General features: G+C 43.1%; 1 protein-coding gene across 4 annotated transcripts in view; it reads left to right on the forward strand.

The window, feature by feature from the left end:
* Nucleotides 1-23,370, forward strand: part of CCNT2 (cyclin T2) — a 51,709-nt gene that overhangs the window by 23,745 nt on the left and 4,594 nt on the right. For all 4 annotated transcript variants that reach the window (XM_075933281.2, XM_075933283.2, XM_075933284.2 and 1 more), the window contains 2 exons: nt 9,042-9,087; nt 10,400-10,563. In XM_075933281.2, the coding sequence (XP_075789396.1) occupies nt 9,042-9,087; nt 10,400-10,563 (210 nt within the window). The remainder of the gene's footprint in view (nt 1-9,041; nt 9,088-10,399; nt 10,564-23,370) is intronic.

Below are 23,370 nucleotides of genomic sequence, written 5' to 3' on the forward strand. Positions count from 1 at the left end.
TGAAATTTCAGATCTTATCCTTGCAATGGAGGCCCTTTGGAAGAAAATACCCTATCACTGAAGAGCTTTTTATTTAGTCTAGTGGAGAAATGCATAGGAACCAGCAATGGCTGGAAGCTGAAGCCAAACAAATTTAAAGTAGAATGCAGCACTGAGTTTTAGTTGGAGGAGGGGGGTGATTAACCACCGGAACAAATTGCCAAGGGAAGCAATTGATTCACTATCTCTTGAATTTATCAGATCGAGGTTGGGTATCTTTCTGAAAAATATATGGTAGTCAAAGAACAAATGATTAAGCTCAGTACAAAGAATAACTGAGTGAAATTTAATACACAGAAGCCCATACAAGATCATCTGATGGTGCCTTCTGACTTTAAACTCACTAAATCTGTGAATATTTGAAGATCCAGTGTTAGGATATCTAAGTCTGAGAGAAGAAGATATGGGTATTCTGGTAGGTGGAAGATAGGGGACATCAGGCTGACTCAACATTCTTCATTAGCGGTAACAGACTAGGCAATTGTGGTCCTGTCTCCTTTCTTAAAGTACACAATGTATCTGTAATGACCTGGGAGTAAGAAATTCCCATTCTGAAGACTTTGGTATTGAAAGGAAAATTCATGTTACTAATTAAGATTAAGTCAAAGATTAAGTTACCGGCTCCTGTGCTAGCTAAGAGTTCCAAAGTAAGAAAATATTCCTCTTTCCCATTGCTGAGACTACTGCCCTTTATTTCTGGCGCCCATTCCAGTCTGGTGTTTGGAGCTTAGTTCTAATTAACTTGAATGGCATTAATTAGTGCACTAATTCCCATCTTGGGGACCTTTCTTGATGCATTTGAGCAGAAGCCCCTCACCAATTAGTCATGCATCTACACTGGGTCACAAGGTCCTACTGAAAATTAACATTGGCAGCCAGGGACTTTGGTTTGACTTAGCTGCCTTGTGGGAGACCTGTCTCTCTTTTACCCTTCATTGCCAGCTATCTGAAGATAGCCTTTGTCCTTACTCTACTAATGTGGGAATTACACAGAAAGTCTGTAAGCCTTCCAAATCTCCAGTATAATCTGATCATCTATGGTTGAAACTGACAGAAAAAATGACCCTGTGAAAGTGCAGGTAGACCCAAATATATCTTTTCTAGAGGATGTCATGACCATAGCAATTCAGGTAGTGTTCTGAGATGGTTGTGGGAAGACCTAAATAACTTATTAAAGGAAACCTGTCCATTGTGAACTTTTACTTCAGGCTTCTTCAGACTATTTTTAAAGGTCTAATAGCAGGCATGTCCAAAGTCTGGCCCACGGGCCAATTGCGGCCCGCTTTCGGATTTAATACGGCCCCCACTTCGCGCCCCCCCCCCCCCCCGGCTCCCTCGTGCTCTTTTGAACTGGCGCGCATAGCGCGCCGCTTCGGTCCGCGCCACCGCCGCGGTCCTAGACCCTGCCCTGTAGGGCACGTCCGCAGCCCCGCTCCCCCGCTTGGCTGCGGGTTCGCCCTGCCCCCGGGCCGCCATGAGGCCGGTGTGCCCTGTGCTCTCCGACTCTGCGGGCCCTCTGCTTTGGGGCTGAGTGTGTGGGGACAGCCCCCGCTTCCTCCCCCTCTCCTGGCTCCCCGGTGTTCCTCTGAACTGGCGTGCACAGCGCGCCGCTTCCGGCTGCGCCGCCGCCATCCATGGCGGCCGCCGCGGTCCTAGAGCCTGCCCTGTAGGGCACATCCGCAGCTCCGCTCCCCTGCTCTCCGCCCGCCTCTGACCCTGCGGGCCCTCTGCCTTGGGGCTGAGAGTGCGGGGACGGACTCCGCAGCTTCTGAGATCAGGAAATATCTCCGTATCTGTGATTGGCCCTGCGCACTGTCAGCTTCCTGGCGGGCTCAGGCACGTGGAGCTGCGAACACGCCCGAGCTCATCATTAGACACTTCACCACAAACAGCCACAAAGGCAAGAGAATTCTTGTTGGGCAGTGTATTAGTGCAGTGTATTACTTGGGCAGTGTATTAAACCTCTGGCACTGCGCTCACATGATCCCTTCCCCTTCTGGTCAATTTAAAAAATGGCAACTGTAAATAAGAGAAGGAAAGTTGACAGTGAGGGCCGCCGCTTCCAGGACAGGTGGAAAGTGGAATATTTCTTCACTGAAATACAGAATCACTGTGTTTGTCTGGTATGCCAAGAGACTGTGGCTGTTTATAAGGAATTTAATGTCAAGAGACACTACCAGTCGAGACATAGCACATACGACAAGCTAACAGGGCGCGACCGCAGTGAAAAGTTGAAGCAACTTGAAGCTGTTTTAAAGTTACAACAGCAATTTTTCATAAGAGCCCGTGAGTCAAATGAAAATGCCACAAGGGCGAGCTATGAGGTGGCAACGTTAATTGCTAAAAATTGCAAATCTTTTGCTGAGGGTGACTTTATCAAAGAATGCGTTATGAAAATGGTTGAGAATATCTGTCCCGAGAAGAAGCAAGAGTTTGCCAACATTTGCCTGGCTCGTAACACTGTAGCACGGAGAATTGAAGAGATTTCATCAGATATTAAGAGACAGTCGACGTCCAAAGGAGTGGATTTTGACTTCTTTTCAATAGCCTGTGATGAAAGCACGGACCTATCTGACACAGCTCAGTTGCTGATTTTTATGAGAGGGGTGGACGATGAAATGAATGTGACTGAAGAGCTACTTGACCTCCAGAGCCTTACGGACCAAACAAGAGGAAAAGATTTATTTGTTTCTGTTAGTTCCGCCATAGATGACATGAAACTGCCTTGGAACAAAGTTACTGGGATTATTACTGATGGGGCACCTGCCATGGTTGGTGAACGAAGTGGATTATCAACCCTAATCTGTAACAAGGTGATCGAAGAAGGAGGCAAAGCTATTAAACTCCATTGTATCATTCATCAACAAGTTCTCTGTGCTAAACATCTCAAATATGATCATGTTATGAAACCGGTGCTAAAGACTATTAATTTTATTCGCTCTAAAGCCCTGTGCCACCGCCAGTTTAAACAGTTTCTACTGGACATTCAGGCTGAATACGAAGATGTTTTATATCACAACGATGTAAGATGGCTCAGTCAGGGGTCTGCACTGTAGCGTTTCTACTCTCTCAGAAAGGAAATCGGAGAATTCTTGGAAACAAAGGGACAACCAATGCGAGAACCATCTGATCCTATTTGGCTGGCTGATTTGGGGTTTCTAGTTGACATAACAAAGCATCTGAATGTACTGAACACGAGTCTTCAGGGGAAAGATGCAGCGGTGAACCAGCTTTATTCACACCTCAAAGCCTTTGGGACAAAGCTGCAACTTTTCATAAGGCAGTTGTCTCAAACACAGCCCAATACCATACATTTTTCAGCGTTGCAGGAAATAATGAACAGTTTTCCACAGGACAATATCAGTGCGCAAACGAGCAGGTATGCAGCAGACATTGCATCTCTGGCTGGGGAGTTTAAACGGCGCTTTCAGGATTTTGTAGCTATTGAAAAGGAGATCAGCCTTTTCTCCTCTCCATTCTCTGTTGACCCCGATGATGCTCCAGATCAGCTGCAGCTCGAGCTCATTGAGCTGCATTGTGACAGTGAGTTACGCAGTCGTCACCAACAGCTCTCTCTTGTGAACTTTTACCGCCAACTGGATAAGAGCCGGTTTCAAGAGATTCAAACATTGGCTAAGAAAATGCTGAGCTTGTTTGGCTCAACATATATGTGTGAGAAGACATTCTCTGCTATGAACTTTAAAAAGAACCGCGTGAGGACAAGACTAAGTGACTCTCACCTGCGTGACATTTTGCGCATCAAAACCACTGCCTTTGAACCAGACCTAGCCTATGTGCTGCAGTCCAGAGCTCAGTTTCACCCTTCACATTAGTGTAGGCAAGTTTTTTTTTTTCAATTGAGATGAATACATTGTAAAATCTCAGTTAATGTCAGTTGGTCTAAATCAGTTATAAATATATTTGGACACAACATGTATACTTGGTGTTATGTTCCTGTTCATATTTTTTGAACTTAAAAGTTGATAATATGTAATGTACTTTACAATGTTCCTGACATATATTTCAGCTTCCTGGATTTTTTTTTTTTCATCTGGCCTTCAGATATGAAAGGCAGAGTGATTTAACACCTGTTTAGATTTGTCATCTATGTGACTAAATGAAAAGTATGCCGTTTGCAATAAACTTTGCATAAAATAGTTAATTTGCATTTAATTTTAATGGTTCAAAGAATGTCAGGCAAAATGGTCGGCCCTCACGCATGTTCACTTTTTCAAATCTGGCCCTCTTTGAAAAAAGTTTGGACACCCCTGGTCTAATAGTGTTTGGCAATCTGTCAAGATGGTTCACATCTTAATCCTTGTACCTAGGTTTCGCCCAGCCTTTCTCTTATGTATTAAGTATTCACCAACACAGTCCTCTTACTAGTGTCTGTTTGATCTTTTCCCTTTGACGAGAGCATTCTAACAGTCTGCGCCTAAGAATGAAGATCGGTCTCATCTGGATCCATCCATTTCCAGTGCTTGCTTGTGATCTTCCTGTCCGTGGGACATTAAGGGAGCTTCCCTACCCAGCTTTTCCTCACCTAGACCCACTGTAAGGATTACTTAGAATCTCATATACTCTGAGTGTCCTGGGAGGTTGTGCTCCCACCTAGGGCCATAAATTCTCTAAATATTTGACCTGAAATGGTTGAGTCTTACTAATAATCAGGCTGATGGCACCTATGTATAAGGGGACCAGCATGCAAATTATACTCACAAAAAAACTGAAATACTTTCAATATCTTCTGAGGAGCTCTGTACTTTCCATTGGCTTGTCTTCAGGGAAAATAGGAATCACATCTGGTAAACAGGGTTGCTGTACTCATTAACAAAAGATTCAATAATCTAATCCTGCCATTTATAGAAGATGCCAGATTCTTGAAATGTAGATATATTGCACCAGGTCCTGCCTCAAAGATTTGGTTATTTCCTTCAAGTATCCAAGCCATTCTTTCATGGTTGATTGTGCAATGAAGGATTAAGTCAGATAGCCCTTCCCCCAAGTGATAAAGAATGATAGGAAACATATTATTTGCTGGAATTCATATTGTATGCCATCAAACCGTTGAGTGATAAATGTCTTGATTTGATATGACTTTCATATCTTAGACAAGGTCATACCTTGTTGATCTGCCTTTCACTTTTTTGACACATTTCTGAAATAATCCTGATTAGCTCTAAAGCAGGGGTGTCCAAACTTTTTTCAAAGAGGGCCAGATTTGATGAAGTGAACATGCGTGAGGGCCGACCATTTTGCCTGACATTCTTTGAACCATTAAAATTAAATGCAAATTAACTATTTTATGCAAAGTTTATTGCAAACGGCATACTTTTCATTTCGTCACATGGATGACCAATCTAAACAGGTGTTAAATCACTCTGCCTTTCGTATCTGAAGGCCAGATGAAAAAAAAATCCAGGAAGCTGAAATATGTGTCAGGAACATTGTAAAGTACATTACATATTATTGGTAATAAAGGTTGTCTGTCAACTTTTAAGTTCAAAAAATATGAACAGGAACATAACACCAAGTATACATGTTGTGTCCAAATATATTTATAACTGATTTAGACCAACTGACATTAACTGAGATTTTACAATGTATTCATCTCAATACATATGGATTCGTTGGGGGCCATAAAAGATAGATATTGCCAAATTACCTGGGGGGCCGTATTAAACCGGAACACGGGCCACAATTGGCCCGCGGGCCGGACTTTGGACATGCCTGCTCTAAAGGGATGCAGGTGCAGTTCCATCTTTTATCTAGGTTTCTTTGTTTTAGTAAGATCTCACTAGCCATTAATATATTGTCCTTGTTTAAAAAGTCTATGAATATCTTGAACAAACCTCATTTGATTACATGAAAGTAAATAGAATAAACTTAATCTTAATTACAGAAGTGCTGTCGGTACAAGCATCCCACTGACCTGTACAATTTTCAAATTGTGATTTCTCCCCCCCCCTTAGTTTCTTGCTGTTCAAGGTAAACAGCAAGGTAGAGTTGTTTAAGTAACAGTTAAATGTTCCTTATTTGATAATTACTGTATTTGTCATATTGATAGCATTTAGCAGCCCACTGTTTCTTCATTATGAAGTCATATTGATGAATTTGTGGTATTTCATCTTTAACTCCATATCCTTCAGGAAAGTTTCAGTATTATATAAAAATCCGTAAGGTTGTCTTATTTTGTACATTGACAAAAATGCTAGAAAACTACTGTCTTTAATCTTCCGGTTTTAATTTGTTTCCTTATGAAAGTGTCAGGTGTGGGGGGGTGTGTGGTGGTTTGTGGCTTTTTTTTTTTAAGTAGAGCCCTGAAAATGCTTTCCTTTGTCATCTTGGGAAAAGCTATCAAAGTGTTTTAATTTTGAGAAAGTTTGGCATGGAACTACTACCAGAGGTTGAAAAAGCTAGATGTGTTGTACAGTAATTCCTCACTTAACACGTTTTCGCGATAGCATGATTATTTTTGGGGAACAATTTTCAAACAACACGACCCATCCCTGCAATAAAACAATTTCCCCGGTCGGTCGCTGGCAGCTGCGCGGGGCTTTCCCTGCAAAACGGCGGAGGTTTGCTGCTCGCCGCACCGTTCTCTTCTGGCCGGATGCTTTGCTCCCACTCCTCCGCCCTCCTCTTGCAGCTGGCAGCTGCGCAGGGCTTCCCCCTGCCTCCGGAGGTTCGCTGCTTGCCGCGCCATTCCCCAGCGACCCCCTGTGGGGATCCTTTGCTCCCTCTCCTTTGCCCCCCACTTGCAGCCGGCGGCTGGCTTTCCCCAGCTGGCCGGTTGCTGGCAGCTGCTCAGGGCTTCCCCTGCCTCCTTACAAAGCTCTCCGCGCCGTTCCCCAGCAACCCCCTCTGGTCGGATGCCTTGCATCCGGCTAGTAGGGGTCTCCGGGAACAGCGCAGCAAGTGGCAAACTTCCACCGCTTTGTAAGGAGGCAGGGGAAGCCCTGTGCATGGAACTCCCAAGGCATCCAGCCAGAGGGAGTCGCCAGGGAACGGCGCGGCAAGCGGCAAACCTCCGCTGCTTTGCAAGAAGGCAGGGGAAGTCCAGAGCAGCTGCTGGCAACCGGCCAGCTGGGGAAACCCAGCCACCTGCTGCAAGCCCCCCTCCCCTGTCCTTCCCTTCCCTTTCCTTCTCCAGAGCCAAACACCTCCTCACCCTGCTATAACCCAGTCCCCTTTTTCTCCCAACCTTATGTCCCTGTCCCAACTGCTAACAAGTGCAGGCTGTAGCTGCGAGCACAGGTGGGCTTGAAAGGCAACCCCCACCCTTTCCATTATTTTTTATGGGAAAATTGACCCCTGCATAACACGTTTTCACTTAACACGATCATTTTCTGAAACGTATCTACCGTGTTAAATGAAGAATTACTGTATAATTCCACCAAATGTCAGTTTATTTTCTATTATTGTGGGTTAGCAAAATTTATGTGGGGAAATGTCCTATTCTCTTGCCCCTTCTGTTGGATTCATTGATGTCCTCAACTATGGATTATGGTATTTACTCAGCCCTAGAAAAAGGCATGTTAGTATCTTATTATCAGCAGTAATGGGAAACAGAATTCAATTGGATTTTGATACAATGAAGTTTTGAAAAGCTTCCTAGATTACTGAATTTGAAAGCTACTTCCTACAATTTTTCTTTTTCAGACAAGCCTCTTAAAATAAAATAGAGGTTTGTGACCATGCTCCCTTTGACATAAGAGCCAACAGTACATTTTCTCCAGGTAGTTCAAGTGGTAGTTATCCAAGTAAGAAGATTCAATGAAAAGCATCATTCAGTCTTCAGTTAAGCTCGTTGTGCCCAGGTGTTCCATTTTACACATTTTAAGAGTAAGTGCCCAAGAGTGAGGACCTTGAGGGTTTGATGGATAAGGGCCAGAAACTTGGTGGCTGTTAAGCCCCAGGAATGTGCTAATCAAGTCAAACATTCCAAAGCCTGAATTTAATGACCTTTTGAACGAGTTAAGAATTTAAGATCTATACTGAAGTTTCTGATGTAGTCAAATGTTTTGTTTCATACTTATGAGCATTAAATTTTGATTAAAGTAGGCGTAAGTGCATACAAGCTAATTTAATCCTTAAACTATCTAGTTTGGGAACTGGTCTGTTCTAGTGCTTTTTAGAGTAATTATGGGTTGCTAGTGTATGATTGAGTTTTTCTAAACTACTCTTATGTTCCTTCATCTGGACAGGAGCACTAATCTCTGGCCTAAGCTATAGTGCAAATTGGTTCTCTTATTTGAATGTCAAGCTGAGACTGACCCAACTGTTGGGGGAGGGAGTTGTGGTAAGATATCTAGAACTACAGTAGGAAGGCAGGCAAGCACTAGAATTGGTGTGGAAAGTAAGAGAAATCCACCTACACCATCTTAGATTTGAAAGGGTTAGGGGGATGAAAGTGAAACTTCTCATTTTGTGGCTCAGATGGAGACAGTTCAAGAGACAGAAGGATTAACATACTTTACTGTAGAGCAGTGTTTCCCAATTTTTTTTGGCCATGGAACCCTTTTAAACTCGAAAGAATTTTGCGGAACCCCTAATAACAGTCTAATACATGGAGCTGAAAAAGTAGACCACAAATAAGTAAGGATAATAATAAACAAATGCTAAACAAGGTCATGAGATCAACATTTAGTTTAATTGCACGTATTTAAAAACAAAAATCACATAATATTAATTTTTTAAATCCTAAAATATTATTGTAATGGAATTTTCTCACAGAACCCCAGGGTTCCGCAGAACACCATTTGGGAAACACTGCTGTAAAGGGAAGGTTTGTGAACTGAATGACTTGCCCATCTCCAAGTGTAGCTCAGAAGGGATGAGTAAATCTGTCCTCAGTGCCAAGAGTTAAGTAGTTAATTTACTTATAAGGACAGCTGATGTCTTAGTATTCTACATATTCATTTTGAAGTTAAACCATTTTAATTTTAGAATGAAGCTAACAATTTAGATTGCTAATTTCTTCTATTTTCTTTTTCTTACAGCAAGCAAGGATTTGGCACAGACATCTTATTTCATGGCTACCAACAGGTTGTTATCCTGAACCTCTTTGTTGCACTGTTGTAGCACACTATAGCTTCCTTTACTGCAGGGCCCCCTCCATGTGTCTTACCCTTGTTGCAACAGGAAACTGGGCCATCTACCGTGGTGGTACCTTTCTGTTTGCAGTGCGGTGTATTGTACAAGGGCCTTATGGCACAAAGGGGTTAAATGCACAATGAGAAGTGTAGTGGTGCTTTCTGGTAACATTTTCTCCATTGTGAGTGCATAAATCTAAAACTGGTAGCCTGAATAGCAGCTAAAGATTACAAAGAGATAAACTTAACCTAGAGAGTCGAGCATCTTGGTAAGTACAAAGCTATTTATAGTTTACACTTGTAGTTAATGGCAATTTTTTCTTAATTTAAATATATTAATCCAGTCCTAACTTAATGAAACTACAGTCAGCATAAAAACTCTTAAAATTACCTCGTTTTCTTTCCAGGTAGACTAGAATTAGTCTAAGCAATGTTTGTCCTTAACATGCTTTTTTTAAAAAAAAAAAAACTTCAGTGTTTATGTGAAATTAAAATTGATTGTCCAAATGTAGACACACAAATGTATCCAGCTGTTCTGATGTTCTGGAAATAGATCTAAAAGTCTTCTATGTGTTCTTTGCAAAATTAGCTTAAATTTAATATCGTTTTAATATGATTTTGTTTAAAATCCAAGTGGGTATATGTAATGTTTGGGAGGACTTTAGCCATTTTGCTGGTCCCTTTTGGTATGGGATAGCTTCTTGTGTGGAAGATATTTTATTTGCAATAGCTGGTAGAATCACTCAAGCTAGACCAGCCATACTTGTGCTACTGCCAGCTGGGAAATTGAAGCTATGTGAGCAGATTTGTATCTCAAACCTGGGCCTAATGAAGGCTGCCCATGTCCCACAAGTGATTCTCTCAACCTCTAGGGAACTAGAGAATCTCCCTCAGCTTACAAGTTTGATATAGCGTGTCAGTAATAAGTTGTTATAATGACTTCACTGTGGTTGAACTTTTATCAACTATATTATGCTGAATTTTGGCCCTTCTTTAAAGTTAGTAAGTAAAAATACAGTAGAATGAACTGAGGGATACTATTTTTTTTTTTTTTTTTTTTTTTGCTTTCTTTACAAGAGCAAAATAACTCCACCAGAAAAATGAAATGCCTTTTCTCTGCTGAAGGCTGTAAGATAACTTCAGAATTTAATCAAAAGACTGTTCTATGATTTAATGTTTGATCTGTTGTTTTGATACCAAACCTTATGCTGTATCTTGACTTGTTTGGGATTTTTTGTTTTACATGTTTGAATTCTCTGCAACAGCCTGCACCTTACTACCTTCTGTCTTCAGTACAAACCCACAGTGATAGCATGTGTGTGCATTCATTTGGCATGCAAGTGGTCCAATTGGGAGATTCCTGTATCGACGGATGGAAAGCATTGGTGGGAATATGTTGATCCTTCAGTTACTCTGGAATTGCTGGATGGTATGTACTATTGCCTTTATTTCTTTTAAATTACCGTGATTTGCTACTGTTACAATTAACATTTAACTCACCCCCAACTACTAAGTCCTGACTAAGCCCTTGAGCTCATGCTTAAATACTGTTGACTTTACAAATGAGAGCCAAAAAAAGAGATCAAAATATCATAAAGGGATAATGTGAGCCCCATATTAGCTATGGGAGAATTCTCATGGCATAGGAATTAGAAGATGGCCATAAGGCTGCCACCTTTGAGGCTTCCCTAGCAAGACTTGGCATATGGACCATGCTAGGAACAGGATCTCCACATGCAAAACTATAGTTTATAGAACAGCATCGGGAAATTACCATGACTCAAACATCCCCTTATGTCTGTCTAAATTAGATTGGGGGTTTCTGAAGACCAGGAGAGTGCAAGCATGGATTAAAAGCTACAATAGCCCCATCTTACCTGGGTTACAAATTCAGCACATGCTTAAAATGTTTGCTGAAGTGGGATTTTAAATAATCCTACTGAAAGACCTCATAGAACATGCTGTCTTAAGACTTTCTTCATTTCTATCCAGAGTGTTTAAGATTGAAATAGAATCAGATTAAAACCAATTTTGTACGATAGGAGTGAATCTGAATGTTGTTAACGTGGAATATCGATCTAATGGATTTCTTCAAATAAAAATAAACCGTCTAACAGAAAATTAAATAATCTTCTAGGTAGTTACCAAACTTGTTCACTTTTTTTTTACTGATCTGACCCTGTTTTTCATTGTGACCAGTTTTGTTTCACAGTTACCTTATGGTGCTTTTGTCTGTAGCCATCCATTGTCACTTGATTTAGATTTAGTCCCTGCCCCAAACAGTTTATAATCTATCCCTTTATTTGTGTCTGCCACAATGAGGCTCTGGTCTGTGATTGATATCCCTAAATCCTATTGCAATATAGTCTTTGCAAATCTATATACTAATCAGAGGTTGCTAGAAGATGTCTCATTCTGAAAACCAAAAGTCACTGGTATAGAGCTATGGCGCACAACCTCTGACTTGGATGTGACCCACAAATACTTCATATGGCCTGCCATTGTCTTGCATTTCTGCATCACAAGTTTTTCATTTTAAAAATTTCCCTTAAAGTGAAGAGAATATGAACAGATGCAGTACTACCCACAGAATCAGTGAAGCAGCATAAAACTGGAAGGTCATTTGTCTCTCTTAATCTCACTGGAATTTTATCTGTAGTCTAAAATGACGACTTGAATATCAGCATAATTTTGCTGCTGCTTTAGTAAATAGGCTATTTCTTTCTGGCTAGATACCAGTAATTAGATTGAAAGGGTCAGCTAGGCTGTACACCCCAGATCTGTGTGCTCAAGATTTCTCTTGTTCCTCACTCAAGCTTGGTTATTATATCCCTGGTGCAGCAGTATACAGAGTATATGTGCAAGTTTTATGCTCTCCTTCCCTACATGTAAGAAGCTGAGCAGATCACAGGGCAGATTAGTTTGCACTTTCTTTTGCAAGGCTTTCTGAGAACCTGTCTCCATCTATCTTCAGGAATTTTAAAATGTTAAATTTTAGTAGGGTATAGTTGCTTTGTATCTGCAAAGGATACAAAGGCCTTAGTTGCTTCATAGAATAATAGGACTGGAAGGGACCTCAAGAGGTCATCGAGTCCAGCCCTCTGCCCTCAAGGCAGGACCAAGCTCTGTCTACACCATCCCTGACAGATGTCTATCTAACCTGATCTTAAATATCTCCAGAGAGGGAGATTCCACCACCTCCCTTGGCAATTTATTCCAATATTTGACCACCCTGACAGTTAGGAATTTTTTCCTAATGTCCAATCTAAACCTCCCCTGCTGCACTTTAAGCCCAGTATTCCTTGTCCTGTCCTCAGAAACCAAGAGGAACAAATTTTCTCCTTCCTCCTTGTGACACCCTTTTAGATATTTGAAAACCGCTATCATGTCCTCCCTTAATCTTCTTTTTTCCAAACTAAACAAGTTCATGAAGCCTGGCTTCATAGGTCATGTTCTCTAAACCTTTAATCATTCTTGTCGCTCTTCTCTGTACCCTTTCCAATTTCTCCACATCTTTCTTGAAATGTGGCGCCCAGAACTGGACACAGTACTCCAGCTGAGGCCTAACTAGTGCAGAGTAGAGCGGCAGAATGACTTCACGAGTTTTGCTTACAACTCACCTGTTGATACAACCTAGAATCATATTTGCTTTTTTTGCAACAGCATCACACTGTTGACTCATATTCAACTTGTGGTCCACTATGACCCCTAGATCCCTTTCCGCCATGCTCCTTCCTAGACAGTCGCTTCCCATCTTGTATGTATGGAACTGATTGTTCCTTCCTAAGTGGAGCACTTTGCATTTCTCTTTATTAAACCTCATCCTGTTTACCTCTGACCATTTCTCTAACTTGCTGAGGTCATTTTGAATTATGTCCCTATCCTCCAAAGAAGTTGCAACCCCACCCAGTTTGGTATCATCTGCAAACTTAATAAGCGTACTCTCTATCCCAATATCTACATCATTGATGAAGATATTGAACAGTACGGGTCCCAAAACAGACCCTTGAGGAACTCCACTTGTTATCCCTTTCCAGCAGGATGTAGAACAGTTAACAACAACTCTCTGACTACGGTTATCCAGCCAATTATGCACCCACCTTATCGTGGCCCTATCTAAGTTATATTTGCCTAGTTTATCAATAAGAATATCATGCGAGACCATATCAAATGCCTTGCTAAAGTCTAGGTATATGACATCCACTGCTTCTCCCTTATCCACAAGGCTCGTCATCCTATCAAAGAAAGCTATCAGATTAGTTTGGCATGACTTGTTCTTCACAAACCCATGCTGGCTATTCCCTATCACTTTATTACCTTACAAGTGTTTGCATATGATTTCCTTAATTACCTGCTCCATTATCTTCCCCGGGACAGACGTTAAACTGACCGGTCTGTAGTTTCCTGGGTTGTTCTTATTCCCCTTTTTATAGATGGGCACAATATTTGCCCTTTTCCAGTCTTCTGGAATCTCCCCTGTCTTCCATGATTTTTCAAAGATCATAGCTAAAGGCTCAGATACCTCCTCTATCAGCTCCTTGAGTATCCTGGGATGCATTTCATCAGGACCTGGTGACTTGCTGACATCTAACTTTCATGGATATCTTAACTGAAAAGACCTTTCCCACTTGCTAACATGTCAAGAAATTTTGCGCGCGCACAAAATCTTGTGAGATTTTGATTGAGAACCTCAAGTAATATTGCTGATTTTTTTCAAAGAGAGAAATGTTTTATGTTGAAGACCTTCATTCTGTTGTCCCTGAATAAGATGAATTGACCTCTATGTTGCCCTTACAAAAATTTCACTCCATGGTGTTTTTTAAATAATCTGCTTTCAGTGTGACAGATACCCAGTGCTTAAAAGGGCTGCTTGGAATTATATTTATGAAGAGACCTTTGAAGTACTTTTGATTTGTTCCAAATACAATTGCCAAACATCCCAAGCTGCTTCTTGTAATGCGTGTGGCCATTTCAGATCTGGATAACAAGAAGTTAGAGAGAAACAGTAACAGTCTTTCCATTTTATGCTTCTTCTTTAAGACCCTCAAAACTGCATACAGCATCCTTAAACATTACATATTTTCATCAGAAAATTTGTAAATACGTAAGTCAGTTATATTTAGCTTCTACTACTGCAAAGATGAGGCATATAAGAGCTGCTACACAGGGTCATGCAAATTATCCACCTAGCCCAGAATCCTGTCTCTACTGTGGCCAGTACCATAACATCAGGGAGAGTGTACGGAACAGGACTATTTTTGAGTGATCCACCACAGTTTCCTATTTCCATGTTCTGGTAGTTCGAGGTTATGGGGCACCCTGAGCAGGGAGTTGTGTTCCTGACCATCTTGGCTAATAGCCATCAATAGACATATCCTGCATGAAATTTGTGACATCCCAAATCAGAGTTTCACAAGTTAATGGTGTGTTGTATGAAGAAGTACTGTGTGTGTTTTTTTTTTTTTGTTTTTTGTATTAAACCTGCTGCCTATTAATTTGTTTGGCACTTGATTTGTGTATTTGTAGAAAAGGGTCTCAACTTCTGAGTACACTTTTTCAACACCATTTCTGATTGAGACCTCTATCACCTCCTCCCTTGATTATCTTATTTCTAAGATCAATATCCCTGATCTCTTTTCCTGCTCATGTGGAAATTGTTCTGTCCCCTTGATCCTCTGTGTTGCCCTTCTCTAAATGTTATCCAGTTCCATGTATCCATTTTGCTATGGGGTAGCCAGAACTGGGTAAAATATTCAAGATATAGGAGCACCATTTATTTATGTAGTGGCAATATAACATTTCCTTGTCTTATTTTGGATCTCTTTCCTAACAGCTTCTAATGTTCTTCGAGGAGTGTCCCTGTGGGCACTTCACCGTAGGTGTTTGCAGCACCGCTGCACCTTTAGTCAGAGATTTAAGACAGCTGTGCCTTCAGTCAGCTGCACACATGAACAGCGCGTGCTGGCTGCTCGTAATGGCTACTGCACAGCCAACCGACCCCTCAGTTCCTTCTCTGCTGCCATTGGCCAGATTGGAACCTGCATTTGCCCTGCATACTCTTTGAAAATGTTTTGAATTTATTAGTCATTTTATAAGTTACCAGTTAGTTAAGTGTTGCAGTTGTTAAAGATTAGTGAACCTTTTTTTTAATGTGGCCTAAGGACATGCCTGGTTCACCAGGCTTTAAGTGGTGTCTAACATGTATGTTGTCAATACCCATATCGGACAGCCATGCTCAGTGTGTGTGCTGCCTCAGGCAGGGACACTCAATGGGCAAGTGACCATACTGTAAGAACCAGAAAGACCAGAGAACTCCAACTTAAACTTATGCCAATGGAGAAAGCAGTACAGCCCATGTCTGACCCTAAACACTCCTTGCCACTGTGGGGGAAATCTCATTCCCCTGGGGTACAGAGCCCCCAGAAGGGTCCGAGGCCGGAGGTCAAATCAGTGAGGCAGGAGAGAAACCTAGAAGGAAAAACTTTATGATGCATGCATGCAGGCTGTCACTTCCAAGAGTGAAAGCAGCCCTGAGAGACAGATTCAGGGACTCTTTATACAGTATGTTCAGACAGTTCAGTTGTTGATTGTTTTTCTTTAACATATCAAAGTCTCAGCAGAAGTACTCTGAGATGTTTCTGTTCACACCAGGAGTGCTAGAAGTAAGTTTTACAGTACAAAGCCACATCAGAACTTGAGTGGAGAAGTCTACAAGGCAAACTGTGACAAAGATAAGGGTTTACATGACAAATTGTGACAGACTAGGAGTATCCATGAACTTGATAGGCATTGTAAGGGTCTTGATTAGAGTTAATTTGATTTCTCTCTGTTACAGGGAGAGAGGCCTGGAAAACTTTTTAACCCTTACAGCAGTTTTCTTTTAGAGAGTTTTGATTTCCTGCAGTCCCCCCTTTAGACACAATTGGAGTTATTTGATTTTTTTCCCACACCACCCAAGCATCTTTCATCTGATGTGAGCTCTGAAGTCCTCAGAGACCCTCTAATTAATAGAGATTGCCTATCTCCTAGAACTGGAAGGGACCTTGAAAGGTCATCGAGTCCAGTCCCCTGCTTTCACAACAGGACCAAGTACCATCCCTGACAAATTTTTGCCCCAGATCCCTAAATGGCCTCCACAAGGATTGAACTCACAACCCTGGGTTTAGCAGGCCAATGCTCAAACCACTGAGCTATCCAGCCTCCCAGATAATATGACTTATCAAGCCAAAAAGTGCTCTAATTCATCCTCTAGGGTCAGTCTCCTGAGAAAAAGCTCTTACTTTTAAAGAAATCAGTCTTGGCACTGGTGATGCACAAGGCACTGGACAGTGAAGTTCCAGGTATGTCCGGTACCGAGACTACCCAAGTGGTGAAAGACCAGACTCGGTCTAGCTCTAAGACCTCAGCACGTTCCAAGTCAAAGTCAGCTCTGTTGGCACTGACAAAATCATCCATGGCACCGTCAAATCAGCGGTCAGCATCAGCACTGAATCCAGCAATGCTTCTACCAACTGCACCCTTGGTGCAGAGTAAGCAATCAGCACCACCACCTCAAACCAAGCATTCCACCTCACAGGCTCGAGCTAAGCACACGGCACCACTGGCTCTCAGCAAGAGGTCAGTTCAGTCAGCCAAGCCCCTGCCACAGACTGTACCAGTGCCGGGGCCAACACCAAGCATACAGGCACCGGAACAGTTCACCACAGCTGCAGATATAGTAACCTCAATGCTGGGAACACCATTGTTTGGCACTGATGGCATGCTGAATACGTCTCGGTTTTCTCTGCCTGTGATACCATCAGGATCCGCTCCTCTTCTGTCACTAGCCAGTTATGATTCAGTTACTGTGTACATACCAAGTCACTTGTCACCAAAGCCAGTGCAGCATCCTGCTCAGTGGCAACCGCTGTGGTTACCACCACCTTTACCAGCCCCTTCCAGCTGGCCATACTGGGATCCCTGGGCTGCATATAGGCAACAGCAAGCCCAGCTTTAACAGCAGAGAACCCCTGCATCAAGGTCCCGAATGTCTCCTGAGACCTCCACCACCCTCTTGAGGTCAGAGGAAGAAGAGGAATCTGAGATATGAGTCAACACCAGGCTCTCCCCAACACTCACCCATGTATTGTCTTTGTCGCAAGACGATACGAATTCTGCCAACCCAACTTCCGAAGATGGCTTCAAGTCATTCCAGGAGCTGTACAGACGCATTGTGGATGCCCTGGACATATCACTTAACTTGCCAGACTGAGCACGAGTTAACAAACATTTTACATGCCTCCCCAGCTGCTAAGGTGGCGCTACCAATGAACACCACTCATGGACCCAGCAAAAACAATGTCAGACACTTTCCACCATCCCACCGACCTGCAAAACGTCCAACAAAAAATACTGTCGCACCACAGGAGGCAGACCTTTTATTCTCCCATCCAAAGTCCAAATCCCTGGTGATACAGGCTGTCAATCAGACAGGAAATCAAGTTGCTTTCGCCACACCCTATGACAGAATGGTACAAGCTTGACCTCCTGGGGAGAAAAGCCTACTTCTCTGCTACCCTCCGACTGAGGATAGCCTGTTATACAGCACTGCTCATGAAATAGACCTACAACATGTTTGAGCAGATGACACCTTTTATTGAACAGCCCTTCCAGACAATAAAAGGGAACAGTTCAAGTCCAACATGAACGAAGGGGCTCTCATTTCACACGCAGCCCTCCAGGCCACACTCGATTCAGCTGATACAGCAGCATGATCTATCTCCACAGCCATGGTTATGAAGAGGTCCTCCTGGGTACAGCTGTCCAGTTTCACGAAGGAGGTGCAAGCCACAGTAGAGGACCTTCCATTCCAGGGTACTAAACTGTTTGCAGAGTCAACAGATACAGCATTACATAGCTCTTGAATCCTTGAGTACCTTGAAAACCGTACCTGCAACAAAAAGGAAGCAGGGTAGAACATTTAATTAGAAGTATTGAGCAACCTCCTTCTCTCAGCCCCAGAGATATTTTGACAGCAGATGTAAACAGCGCCAGAGTAAGTTCAGGCAGTTGTCTGAACAACCAGTGTTGTCACAATCATTAACTTCAAGACAGGGATTTTGAACTGTTGGTTGAGGGCAGGTCAGCCCCAATTTCTCTTAAGACTTTCTTTTCTCCTCCATACTCAGTTTCGGAACAGATTGGTGTTGTATCTGGTGATGTCTGATCACTTGTGATAAGTGGATTTTAGAAATAGTGTTCAATGGTTACTATATCCTGTTCTTATCTACTCCCCACCATCGTTTCCCATCCCTCGTCAGGAACCCATCTCACCAGAGTGTGCTTCTGCAAGAAATAGAACATCGTCTCCAGCTCAGCGCGATAGAACATGTACCAACACAGCACAGGGGGAAGGGTTTTTACATCACTGCTTTCTCACAAAAAAAACAAGCAGAGGATGGGGACCAATCCTAGATTTATGCAGCCTCAATAGAGATTTGTCCTTGCACAGCGCTTCAAAATCTTGACTTTCATCATGGTGATACCAGCCATAGAGAAGGGAGACTGGCTGTCCACCCTCAACCTACAGGATTCATACTTCCACATCTTGATACACCCAGCTTACAGATGCTTCCTACAATTCACAGTGCATCACCACCACTTTCAATAAACTGTGTTCCCCTTTGAACTTTCCACAGAACCAACAGGTTTTTTCTAAGGTCTTAGCGGTGGCCGCAGCACACCTTCACCAAAGAGGAGTCATTTTCTTCCCATACCTGGATGACTGTTTACTGAAAGGGTCATCTTTTCAGGATGCACAATGGGTGGTGACAACCACCAGAGCACTATTCAACAAACTGGGACAGCAACTCAATCTTCAAAAATGCTCTCTGACCCCAACAAAAACCCTCAAATTCATAGTGGCCAAACTCAACTGCACAACTGCGATTGCATCACTGCCACTCGCCAGAGCTGCAGAACTCTGTCTTCAGCTCCTGGGATACATGGCAGTGGCTGCATTCATTGTAACACATGCCTGCCTACATGTGAGACCATTACAAGCCTGGCTTCACACTGTATACAAACACCAGTTTCATCAAATAAGCAAATGCCAGTCATGGTGAAAGAATTTCTCACCTGGTGGGCAGAGGTAGACAACACCTGCAAGGGGGAGTACCTTTTCACCTCCCACCTCCATTGGTCACAATAACCATGCACACATCAATATTAGGGTGGGGAACGCACATTGGTCAACAAGTTGTCCAAGGTCAATGGTCACCAGAGGAATCCAAACTTCATATCAACCTCTTGGAACTCTGAGCGGTTTGCAGTGCCTGGCAACATTTTACCAGCCTCCATGACAAATCATTACACATATTTAGGGACAGCCTGACAGCTAAGTTTTACATTGATCGCCAGGACGGAGACCGCTTTTTCCAACTATGTTGAGAAACTGTCCACCTTTGGGAATGGTGCATTACAGGCAGGGAGAATGCCCTGACAGACAATCTCAGCAAACTGTTTACCTTAAACCATGAATGGGAAATCAACCAGAGCACGTTGAGACTGGTGTTCAAACGATGGGGACATCGCACTATAGACCTCTGCAAACAACACCACCACCAAATGCAGCAAAGTACTGGGTCCCCAGTCTCTGGGGGACACATTCAGGATAAAGTGGGGCGGAACGATCATGTATCCCTTCCCACCACTGCTCTTGCTCCACAAGGTAATTTTGAAAATAAAACAGAACAGAGCCATTGTCATACTGGTAGTTCCAAACTGGCCTAGACTGATTTGGTTCCCTTACCTGATAATGATCCAAGCTTCTCCATGGCGTTTCCCTCCAGTTTCCATACTCCTCACTCAGGACGGAGATGGGCTTCATCATCCCAATATCCAGAACCTTCATCTACAAGCATGGCTCATCGCTGACTGACCTCTCTAGAATCAAGGTGTTCAGATGCTGTGCAAGAGATTCTCTTGAATTCTCATAGGCCAGCTACAAGAAAGTACATTGATAAGTGGCACAGATTCGCCTTCTGGTGTGATTCACAAATTCTTTTCTTCAATAGTTGGCCTTCTGGAAATTTTACAGTATCTATAAGGTCTTGAGCAGCCAGGGCTCTCCCTCAGCTCTGTAAGAGTGCATCTCACTGCAGTTACATCATTGCACTCCACGATTGGTGAGTTGGCCATGTTCGCACATCCCACAGCTAAACACTTTGAGGGGCTACAAAAATGTACCCTCTAACCACAGCCCCAACTTCAGCATGAGACCTAAACCTCATACTCAGAGCACTAATGAGGAAGCCCCTTTGAACCCATGGCCACATGCTCCCTGTTGCACTTATTCATGAAGCAGGCATTAGTAGCCATTACTTTGGCACGCAGAGTGGGTGAACAAGGTGCCCTGATGACTGATCCTGCTTATTCCATGTTTCACAAGGACAAGGTCATCTTCTGCCCGCACCCTAAATTCCTTCCCACGATGTCTACCTCATTTTCACTGCAATGAGTCCATATACTTTCTGGTCATCTTTCCCAAGCCTCAGGCCAACAACAGGGAAACCATGCTTCATGCTGGAAGCCAGTAAGGCATTAGCCTTCTACTTACAAAGGACAAAATCGTTTGGAAGTCTACCAGACTCTTTATAGCTGTTCCAGAGAGATTACAGTTCATGCTCATCTCCATACTTACGTTATCCAAATGGATAGGGGATTGTATCCGCCTCTCATACTTTATACTTATCCTTGAGCCCCCAACAGCTATAAAGACACATTCTACTAGAGCGATGGCAGCTTCCACAGCATTTTAAAGTACCTATCATAGACATTTGCGGAGCTCCTACATGAGCTTCAGCTTACACATTTACACGACTTTATACCATTGACGCTGTATCTGGATGTATTGTATTGTCCATGGTCCATACTGACTTACCGGAGCTCCGTCCACCAGGCAAGAGCACTGCTTCATAATCGCCTAAGGTGGAGCACCTCCAGGGACACTCCTCAAATTAAAAAAAGTTACTCACCTGGAGCAGTAACAGAAGATCTTCAAGATGATTGTCCCAGTGAGTGTTTCACCACCTACCCTTCCTCCCCTCTACATTGGAACTCATGTATTTCTGTGCAGAGAAGGAACTGAAGGGTTGGTTGGCTGTACAAGTGCAGTAGCCTTTACGAGAGACACGTGACTGAGGGCACTGCTATTTTAAATCTCCAACTAAAGGCGCAGCAGTGCTGAAAACTCGTAAGGTGGAGCACCCACAAGGACAACCATCTTGAAGAGCCTCAGTTACTGTACCAGGTAAGTAACCTTCTCTTCTGTTAGCTTTATTGCCCACTGATGCTTAGGGCCGCTTTACTACTACTGGAAATTTCTGACTAATTTGACGTTATTAGCACCTTTACATGAACTGTTAGAAGCAAAGAACAATAGAAATGGTCTAAAGAAACTATCCATGATGCCAAGATTTTTCTTGAGCTAATTTAGAACCCATTTTGTATATATGGAGAGAGGAGGGGACGTGAGAGTTGGGATACTTTTTCTCCAATGTGCATTTCTTTTCACTTATCAATGTTGAATTTCATCTGCCATTTTGTTGCCTCATCACCAGTTTTGTGAGATTTCCCCCTATAACAAGTTGTGCTCAGCTTTGGACCTGCAAAATTATTTAAGGAAATTATCACCTGTGTACTTTGCCACTTCAGTCTTCTCTCTCATTTCCAGATAATAATAAATATGTTGAATGACACAGGTCCCAGTGTAGATACTCGGAGGACCCTCCTATTTGCCCCTCTCTAGTCCCTGAAAATTTCCTATGTGTAACTGCTTATCTCTTTGTTCATCCAGTTCAGCCAGTCTGGCCTCAAGAACACATACTCTGTTTCAGGGCCATGATTTGCTTGTGCTGCATGCACATGTAGAGCACCTGTAGGTGGTAATACATGTTGCACTTAGAGTAATACGGGTAGCTGCCACCCTGCTGCTGATCTTCTGTCTGCATTTTTACTCTTCAGCAACTTAATATTGCCTACATTTAGGGTATGCTTGTTAGATACATTGGATTTTATTTATTTTGTGAGCTTTCTTGAACTTGGTGCCTTTGTATTTAAATCACTTGCATTCCTTCCCTGCTGAACTCTCTGCAGCCAGACTCCCCTTGCCCTGGCAGTTCACTCAGTTCTTGCACTTGCTGTCTGCTACAGGCTCTCTGTTCAAGAGGGGACTCCCTCACTTTCTTTGCCCCTACTAGACTCTACACCCTTTGTACCTATTGTTGATTACCTGGGTCCTGGTCTCTGAGGGTATGCCTGTGCTGCAATTAGACACCCATTGCTGGTCCACTTCTGTTTGTGGTCGATTGGATTGTGGGGGCTATTTAATTACAGTGTAGCCTTCTGGGCTGAGTTTGGAGCTCTAGACCCTGTGAGGTGGAATAGGCATAGTCACTGGCCACATGAAACTGCCCCCTCCAGCCCTGGGAAGGGCCAGGACAACTCCCTGGGCCCTGCCCCTTCCGCACCCCTGCTTTGCTACCACCCAACCTCTTTCCTCCACAAGGGGACTAGCAGGACTTGGAGGGCAGTGTCTGCAGCTGAGGTCTGCCTTCACCCCTGCATTTACCAGCAGTGGTGGGGCAGGCAGGGAGCCCAGACTTTCTGCTAGGCTCCTTGCCCCTCCCGTCCATGGCATTTGGGAGCACACATACCCCTCCCCTCCCCCTTGTGCATTGCCTGTCGCTCTTGGTGTTTCACCTAACCCGTGTTAATGAGACCAGTTAAGTTAGGGTCGATGTTGCTTACTCGCAACAGCTGATGAGGTGGTGTGAATACCGAGAGGGAAAATTGCCTCTGTAGTAAGAGAACCAATCTAAATCCTTATTCAGTCCTAATTGCATTGTATTGAATTTGCAAATGAATTGCAGTTCTATTTCCCTTTGTAATCTGGTTTTGAAGTTCTTTGTAGAAGGGTGGATTAAGATTTAAAGTTGTGCACTTTTACTACTTTTGAGATGCAGGAGAATTTGGGGCTTGTATACACAGAAATGTAATGCATGACAAAGTAGGGTGTGCATGCACAGCACACTTGTCACCCTATGGACCCTTCTAGCATGCATTAAACGTTCCAGTGTCTCTTTTGATATACAGAGGTAGCAGAATCCACACAACCAGTTACTGTATAACAACCTAGAGTTCTATAAATGTGCACCATGGCTTGCCTGTGCTATCTGTCTGAGTAGACAAGCCCAGT

The sequence above is a fragment of the Pelodiscus sinensis genome, chromosome 7, assembly GCF_052426305.1.
Source record: "Pelodiscus sinensis isolate ZL-2025 chromosome 7, ASM5242630v1, whole genome shotgun sequence".
Taxonomy (NCBI): domain Eukaryota; kingdom Metazoa; phylum Chordata; order Testudines; family Trionychidae; genus Pelodiscus; species Pelodiscus sinensis.